This window comes from Sprattus sprattus (assembly GCF_963457725.1).
Source record: "Sprattus sprattus genome assembly, chromosome: 11".
NCBI classification, from domain to species: domain Eukaryota; kingdom Metazoa; phylum Chordata; class Actinopteri; order Clupeiformes; family Clupeidae; genus Sprattus; species Sprattus sprattus.
In genome coordinates this window covers 5,760,998-5,770,565 of record NC_137909.1, presented here as the reverse complement: position 1 = coordinate 5,770,565, position 9,568 = coordinate 5,760,998, and the positions used below count along the sequence as shown (strand labels likewise).

General features: G+C 43.0%; 1 protein-coding gene across 1 annotated transcript; it reads left to right on the top strand.

Annotated features, from left to right (window-relative positions):
• Window positions 1-7,578: 7,578 nt before the first annotated feature.
• Window positions 7,579-9,328, top strand: LOC308372878 (vimentin-like; the record flags this gene model as incomplete). Its single annotated transcript, XM_080848226.1, has 3 exons — window positions 7,579-8,050; window positions 8,342-9,001; window positions 9,294-9,328. 3 exons carry the CDS (start codon window positions 7,579-7,581, stop codon window positions 9,326-9,328), a joined length of 1,167 nt encoding a protein of 388 aa, XP_080704352.1.
• Between the last annotated feature and the right edge of the window lie 240 nt (window positions 9,329-9,568).

Here is a 9,568-nt window from a genome sequence, read left to right as displayed (position 1 = left end):
GGACCTTCACCCCTCCCAGGACACTCCATGCCTGTCTGTCATTCCCAGAGACCCAACCTTGCATCACACCCATGTCCTGCTATGCCCTGGCGAACTCGCCCATCTGGGAAACCCACATTTCTTAAGCCATTTTGAGTAACAGCTAAGATGAGTTTGATGTGAAGGTGTTCCCAGGTGCTACTTGAAATAAAGCTGGACTTGAGTGCACTTCAACAGTTTCTCCAGTGTTTTCTTGCTTGGGTGTATGTGTGTGATTTGGATTTCGCAGGACAAACAGGACATTATAGCAGGGTTACTGATTTAGTGCATCTGCGGCCACTTCCACATATTTCAATGAACTTCTAAACATGGTCAACATATCCCTCTGCAACCATTTCTAAACTGATATTGCATACAATTATTGGTATTGCACAGTACAACTTGCTGGAACTGTGCAGCAAACACAAAGTCAAAGGAAAGATAAAATCATGCCTATTATTGTTAAAATATCTGAAAAGCTCTCCACTCAGTTGCTAGCGTACAAACTGATCCCACCTCACTGTTCACATAATATGTGGACAAAATGTGTGTGGGAGAAATTTCCGAACCAATCAAAATTCCTCCTGAAAGCAGACCTTGAAGGAGGTTGGCATGTCTTTGGCTAAACGTAAAGGGAAATGCAAAGGATAAGGGTAGGTTTTAAAGGAAAAGCTCTCACACTGTAAACCTGATCACCACGCTGCCATTTCTGCTGGGACTGTCAGTTACCCCCTGCCAACACTTGTTGTCCAATTACAAAGTGTCTGACAAGACGTGGTTAGTTGATGGACTGTTTCAGCGTCACATCTCTGCGCAGGTCAGGTTTTAGCAAATCTAGACGTGACCTCAACCACCTTTCCATGAACAATACAGCTGGAGCTTGACCTGTTGTAGCATGGTCAGTGTTTCTGTACGCATGTAGGAACCTTGCCATCTTCTCAGGCAGTGACACCTGAGTATTGCCCATTGTTTTCATTGATTGCTTAAACGTCTGGACAAAGCGCTCATCAAGCCGTTAGTAGCAGGATGGAAAGGTACAGCGGTGGTATGTTTGATACCATTTTCCGGACGAAAAATTGGAAATCTTCTGATGTGAATTGATTACCATTGTCACTTCTTGCAGAGAGTGTGAGGAGAACATCTACTGTTTTTGTGGATGTGGCATTTTTCACTATGAAGACTTCTGACCACTTTGAATACGCATCAACGACAACAAAAAAACATACGGTCCAGGAAAGGCCCTGCATAGTCTACATGGATCCTTTGCCATGGAGCCGTAAGCCACTCCCAGCTGTGGACAGGGGCAAGTTGAGGCTGCTTTTGTTTCAGCTGACATCCAGAGCATGTCTTGGCTAAATCTTCAATCTGGTGATTGGTCTGCAGGTAAAACTGGGTTGACAGTAACTTTGAAGTCACCGCAGAGCCTTATTGCACTATTTTTCTTGACTACGGGTACAATTGGTGTTGCCCGGACCGACCATTCAACTTTAGACAGAATGCCTTGGTCTTATAAGGGACAGGACGTGCTTTCATGAACTTGGGCGATGCATGTTCATCCACTATGAGGTATTCTTTAATTTGTTTGAGGGTTCCAATGCCCTCTTGGAACACTGGCACTGCCTGCTGTAAAAGCAGGTTCAACTTTTCCTGTGTAGCTACACTGCTTTCATTCTGACTGACCTGCATTGCCTTAATGGACTGACAGTTAAGCTGAATCATTTGCAGCCAATCATTTCCAAATAATGGTACACCTCCACGTGTAAGCACATACAAATCCATAGGTTTATTTTTGTTTTGATATTTCACCTTCACCTTGAGTGTTCCTACTTGCGCCACTTTTTCTCCTGTATATGTTTTCAGTAACACTGGGGTGCGTTTCAGTTTTAGATTTGCAAACTTTTCTTTGTAATCTTTCAATGATATCAGTGAAAGTGCAGTCCCAGTATCAAGTTCCATTTTTAAGTTGTTCCCTTCAATCTCTGGAGTCACCCATATCATTTTTTTTTTATCACTGTCTTTTATGGAGGGGAGCTCTATGTGTGCAAGACTTGTGTCAACATCATCCGAGTTTGATCCACTTAAGTCTGTGTCATACATTTAATTAACTCTTGTATCCATTCTCCTGGCTCTGTGCTTTTCCCCATTCTGTTTAATTATACACATTCTATGTACCGTAAATCCTCAAATAGTGGCCGGGGCTTGTATTTCCTTAGGCTGCACAGCGCACCGGCCTTTATTTGGGGCAGGCTTGTATTAGGGGCAGGCCTTTATTTCTTACTTATCTTCTGTTATAGAATTGTATTATTTAAATAATGGGCATTGCAGTAGGCTAATATAATTAATTGCATATGCGTTCAATACTTCCTGCACATCGCGTAGCGCTTTAGGTCGGGGTGTCAACGTAAAAAATAAACATCGGAGTTATGGTCTCCACTGTCAGTCACGGAGGAAAAGATTTCCAAAGCCTTGAATGTAATCATTTTTCTAGACACTATTATGCTTATCGCGGACTGAAAACATTTATTCAACGAGCTGGTTTGATATCCAGCCTAACTTTCTTTCTACCTCCACCTGCTAGTCGTAGCCTAGCCTATCGCATTCGTCTCGGTCAATGTCAAACTTCTTTGCTGCTTTTTCTCCCGAATGTTCTTCAGCAATCAGCATACATCATCTCTTTGCATTTAATATCAAAGTTACGTAAGTCTACTACTGATGATCCCTTCTGGAAAAAGTAACCTAGAAGCGCATTGCCAACCTAGCCAACTAAAACGTTAACTTACAGATAAACAACAGTAGGCTATACGATACGTGCATTTAGGCTAAACATTCACCTAGTAGGCTAGTCCTACGTGGGGACATTTCTTTTTTTATTGGAAACAGCCCATGAGATTAGCCAACAATATTATATAATATAAATATTAAACATGAGGAGAACATGTATTTGTGAAATGCATTCAATTCAATTGTGATGCCTACTTTGAGCCGACGGACTGATGCTGGTAGGCTACAGTAATATACCGGTAGGCTACTTTATTTTACCCCCGGCTTGTATTCGGGGCCCGGCCTTTATTTGTCCGTATGGACCACGACCCCGGCTACTATCTGAAGCCCGGCTTCTAATTGAATCCCGGCCTTTATTTGAGGATTTACGGTAGTCATTTACCTAAACATGCTCTGTCTTGGCAACTTAACAAATAATTACTATGGCCTTTTTAACAGGTAGCCTATTGAGCAATGACAGGTTGCAAGCATTCGATTTAAACATAGTCTTTCCTCAGTAGAAGGAAAACATTCCCTAACGTTTTAGCTAGACCTCGGAAAATATGAACGTGTTCACCGTTCAAATTCATTATTTCTAATTAGTTTGCGTTCAGTTCATCGTTCTCGTTCTTTTGAACGCGTTCATGCACAACACTGGCCTAAAGTTTATGAACTACATACTGATGGCATTCGGTATTCCGAAGGCCTCAACTCCTTATCTCAGGTATGACGTAAGCGATCCATAAAAGTACTGTTGAATCATCTGCAGACGTGTTGAGGCTAGACCTATAGTTTGTTTGTCAATTTCAACATTGGTCAAATGTAATGATGAAAGACTTCTCACACTTAATAACAACAAACATGTGAGGTCTCCTGAGTGTGCAAGTCTGGAGATCTGAATTGGCCGTCCAAGTGTGAAGAAGGAATACCTGCATATGACTGATGGAGGGAACCTATGCAATAAGTAAAATATGCACTGACTGTATTCACAGAGGCAGAGAAACCATTAGTGACTCTAGTGACGAGATGTAGATTGACTACTGTGACAAAGACATGGCTTCTTCTCCTGTCCACCAGAGCAGCAGAGCAAAAGAAGGGGGCATGGGCTCAAACAACCAGATTTGATTTTTTATTTATAGTAGTTCTTCAGAGGGAGATGGTCCAGTGCAACCCTGATTGGCTAAAAGATGTGGAAGTGGTGTCCTTATATAAAAGCCAGTACCGGTTCTTTCAATACGCACACTACGCACGTTGCGTAGGGCCCCGCACAATTATTATTTATAATAAAGGCCCCGTGGGGGAAAAAAAAAACGTGACAAAGTAACTGTCCGTCGCGGACGTCAGATAGCTATAGCTACCCATGCGCATCATTGCATCATCAGTGTAGAAAGATGAAGCGGAGCTATCCCTCGGGGAATGAAAAAAGGAAGAGGAAGGAACTTGAAAATGAACTGCGGGAGCAGCAGTCAGGTAAAGCCTTTAACTCTCCTCTCCTGGTGGGAGAGAGGGAGGGACAGTCCGTGTTAGACCTACAGGGCGGTGAGCCCTTGGGGATCCCCGGTCTCTGTGTGCGTCTTGCTAGCTTCTATAATTTTAGTTGTAGCCTTGTATAGTTACAACTGCACTTTACAAAATGGAAAGTAATGGATACATATTGACTAAGATTGAAGTTTGTTTGCTTGGATAGCCCACAGGCAAATATAGACGCAGATACGATTTATTCTTGGTGAATAAATAAAGCTCGTGAAATATTATGACAATGGTGCTAAATAATAAACACTTATTAAAGGCACCCAGTGCAACTTTATGTAAACATTCAATGAAAAATAAATGTTAAATTTCTAGTCTTTTTTACACGTAGTAAGTTTCAATAACGATACCATTACATATCGACATTCAAGGAGCAAAGATGAGACGTCGTTGTGTGGTGAGAACTGATAGAAAATCGGTGGGGAGAAGCCATTTTTCCATTGACTGGAAGCCTGCTTTATTTATTGTAGGTTACAAAAAAAAAAAAAAATGGCGGCGATTGTTGTTGTTATCGATTTTCTATCAGTTCTCACCACACAACGACGTCTCATCTTTGCTGCTTGAATGTCGGTTTGTAATGGTATGGATTTATTGAAACTCACTACGTGTAAAAAAGACTAGAAATTGAATGTTTATTTTTAAGCCTCGAAAGTTGCACTGGGTGCCTTTAATAGAGTGAGATCATACCGAGAAATATCAAACTGTTGCTTGAAGTATTGGTTTGATGTTTCGAGGTTAGTACGTTGTTTATTATGGCATTTTACTCTCCTTTCATTTTATAAAGACACGGTCATTGTAAAACATGTCGAAAACATGTCGTTTTGTTAAGCTCAAGTCTTCTCACGACTCAATTTGTTTGCCTAGCAACCACTTCAACAGAATACGGACAATAAGGATCTGCTAAATAAAATGGTTTTAATTCCAACACAAGTGATTCAGAGTTTGTAGTCTTTCTATAACAAATAGTTGCTTCTTCTGAGAACCTTGGCATATTTTCACTGGACCATTGAAGATTTGAAAGTTACAACCAATGTGTGTGTTTTCATGTTAGCATGGGAGCTGGTAAATTAACTGTTGATTGTAAATAGGCTGCCTTTTAAAGATTTTTAGGTTTTTGTGTTTTTTCTCTCAGTGTTCACACTTTTCTGCTCCAGAATGTTGGAACTGTCGTTGCCATATAATAATAATTAAATAATTAAATAATTACCGTATGCAAACATTCACCTATATATAAGCACTGGGTGTCAGGTGCGACGGTTGAAAATGTTGGGGGTTCAGTTAGGAGGGGCCCTTGGCAGAATTTTGCCTAGGGCCCCATGGAGGTCTGAATAAAAGCGCACATCTCTTCATGAGATGTACCTGAGGTGAATGGAGTATTGTGTAAATATCATGTTTAGCCCGTCTCTAGCCATACTGCAATTGTGCATGGTGGTAGAAATAGATTACTACAAACAGGGGCGGTTTTAGCAAATGGGAGGCCCTGGGCAAACAACAATTTGAGCCCCCCCAACCCTAAACTTGCCTCAGCAGCACTTGAAACATTATCAGATGAACTTGAAACATTATCAGAAATGATCCGCTTCCACTGACAAATTCTTGATTGGAAATATTGTGTTACCTTAGGTAATTTCTCCCGGAACTTCTCATTCTTAAAAATCGTTTCATGCTTAAACTTTGCGTCCAGACACACCACCACACGACCAATTTGCCGTGCCAGATACGTTCCGTGACCTTAAATATTTTTTTCCATGATGGATTTAAGATACATTTTAGGCTGATACATACAATTAAACTAGAATGCGTTTCGTGAACGAACTGCGAGAGTGTGGTTGCTCTGTTGCGGCCATGACCGAGAGAACAAGTGCCTTGGAATTGGGGCAGGTGTCAGCTCTCCAGCTCTCCCTGCTGGATGAGCATGCACAAATGAGTGTGCATGAGTGAGTATGCATGAGTGAGTAAACATGAGTGAGTATGCATGAGTGAGTATGCACGAGTGAGTAAACATGAGTGAGTATGCATGAGTGAGTATGCATGAGTGAGTAAGCATGAGTGAGTAAACATGAGTGAGTATGCATGAGTGAGTAAACATGAGTGAGTATGCATGAGTGAGTAAACATGAGTGAGTAAACATGAGTGAGTACGCATGAGTGAGTAAACATGAGTGAGTATGCATGAGTAAGTATGCATGAGTGAGTATGCATGAGTGAGTATGCATGAGTGAGTATGCACGAGTGAGTAAACATGAGTGAGTATGCATGAGTGAGTAGAGCCCTGGTATGGAAGGTTTCTCTTAATATTCCTAGTTATACAGTTGAATGGAGAGGGACAGAGAGAGGAGAGGAGCCGTGCGCAGGTGTCAGTGAGAGTTGTCAGTGAATCACAGGTGCAAGCCAGTTTAATGAGCCTATTATGATGTCATAATGCCTCAAAGTTCTGCCATGCAAGTCTATGGAGAAAAAAGGTGATGGAAAAAGAGGAATAAAAAAGGAGTGGCAAGGAGTACCGCCACGAAAAGTCAAAGCAGGTTGCACCGGATCGGGCCGGACGTTTCGGTGTTTGAACGGCGTCTCTATCTCAATCGGGCGAGGAGTAGTTAGCTGCAAGAAAAACGGGGAGAATAAAGAAAGAAAACTTGACAACAACAATACTGTGCTTCCCTTCGGGCAAGCACACTAATAATGGTGTTTTCATGCTTATTAGAAATGATTATTTGTTTGCAATGAAAAATTATTTATGTCAAATCTTAAAAAATAAATATTTAAAAACAAATTGGAAGTACGACGAGTTCCCCCTGATGGCAACTGCCCGCCTTTGCCCAATGGAATGCACTTTTTCAGGTCACACGACATGGAATCATATGTTCCATGATGGATTTAAGATACAATTTAGCTATACAGAATAGAATTAAAGAATTGTGTTTTCATGCTTATTATGAATTGTCATTCGTTTGCAATGACAAGTGATTTTTTTAAATTATTATATTAAAAAAATCAATCGTAAATACCTGTTGGCCGAGGCCCTGGGCAACTGCCCAACTTTCCCAATGGGACACACCGCCCCTGGATACAAAAGCAAGAAGGTGTAGAAGAATCAACAATGTCAAAACTCTGCAAGGGGTTCAAAGAGGGGTGTGAGATTCTTAGAGGCCCTATATAAGACAAGGATCAGGCACCAGGACTGTCAGTAGCAACGTCAGCCAGCTCCTGGGGAACACGCAAAGAACTACTGTGGTAGAACTACTATCTAGCAAGCAACACAAAAGTCAGAAACATGAGAGGCTCCTCAAACTCCCAGAAAACCCTGTCGTTGAGCAACTCCAGGAGTGTGCGGGTGCAAAGTCCATCTCCTTCCCGCTGTAAGGGATCCTCCTACAGCCGCGGTCGTAATGGGTACCAGGGTGGTGTGTCTGCTGTTGAGGTTGGCACAGAGATCCACCAGCAGCATGCAAACGAGAAGGAGGAAATGCATGAGGTGAATGTTCGCTTTGCCGGTTACATTGGGAAGGTGCAGGCCCTGGAACTGAGGAATGCCCAGCTGCAGGCAGAGCTGGCTGCACTGCAGGGCCGCTTCAAGGGAGGCCCTAGTGGGCTCGGAGAAGAGTATGAGATCAAGTTCAAGGAGATGAGGGATCTGATTGAGGCCCTGACTGCAGAAAAGGGCGCAGCTGACATTGAGAGGGGTTACATCGAGGAGGAGATAGACGTGTGGAGGCTCAAACTGGAGGAGGAGATGGCCCTCAAAGGTAAGCTGAGAGAGATGAGCTAGAACTAGAACCTTGCTGGTTTATTAATCAGGGCTATAGCAAGTGGGTCATACCCATCAATACTGCTACCTAGCATCATTCAGTTTATACTTTGGTCTTTGGCTGCTACAACTAGAAAACAATGAAGCAATAGTTCAATTGATATTACGAGGTGGTAAGCCAAGAGCAACTAAGATGTGAGGTGTTACAGCTCTTCTAGTGTCTAGAGATACCAACCTTACAACAATGCAGTGCAATGCTGACTATCTCTTACCCAATCTGTAATTCCAGAGGAGGCTGAGATGATCCTGCGAGAGTTCCGTCAGGATGTGGATAATGCCACACTGCAGAAAGCCGACTTGGAGAGGCAAGTGGAACAGCTGCTGGCCGAGATCGAGTTCTTGAAGAAGCTGCATGATGAAGAGGTGGCTCTTCTCATGAAGCAGATTGAGGATTCCAAGGTCAATGTGGAGTTGAACTCAGACCGGCCTGACCTGGCTGCCTACCTGCGCAACATGCGTGCTGAGATTGAGGCTGTGTCTGCTCGCAATGTTCAGGAGGCAGAGAAGTGGTACAAGGGCAAATTCGACACACTGAAACAAACTGCTGGCAAACATGAGGACCAGATGAAGACCATGAAAGACGAGATTACCACCTTCCACAATCAGGTGACTGAACTGCAGAATCAGATTGATGGCCTGAGAGCCAGTAATTCTGCTCTGGAACAGCAGCTTGAAGGCATGGAGGCAAATCACCAAGACAAGGTGGCAGGGTTGGAGGACATCATTGCTCAACTGGAGAACCAGCTCTGTGAGACCAAGATTGAGATGAGCAAATACATGCAGGACTATCAAGAGCTGCTGCACATCAAGCTGAAGCTCGATGCTGAGATCGCCACCTACAGGAAACTGCTGGAAAGCGAGGAGAAGAGACTGGGAATCTCTACAGCAGGTAAGGCACACCTCCTTAACTACATCCAACATTACTGTTTGGCATTTTCCCACTCTAACATAATGGACAAATATTTTTGACGACCTGAACTGAGTTACAGCTTCAAACCATAACTCCTCTGGAAAAGCTATTTTGAATGGCCACAGAAGCAATTGACTCTTTTGGTCACTTATATTCAAAGTGAAATGTGCAGAGGACAGTCTTTCCCATTACCACTTCGGTTGTGCTCCAGACATGATTAGAATCAGCATGGCATGAAATACTAATGCTACTGTGCTTATTGTCTCCACAGGCGAGAGCCACCCAGCCATCCAGGAATCTGCCTAAGGAACTCCACCCCTCCCAGGACACTCCCTGCCTGTCTGTCATTCCCAGAGACCCAATACTGCACCGCACCCATGTCCTGTTCTGCTCTGGCTAACTCGCCCGTCTGGGAAACCCACATTTCTTAAGCCATTTTGAGTAACAGCTAAGATGAGTTTGATGTGAAAGTGTTCTCAGGTGCTAATTAAAATAAAGTTGGACTTTAGTGCACTCCTACAGCTTCTACAGTGTTTTCGTGCTTGG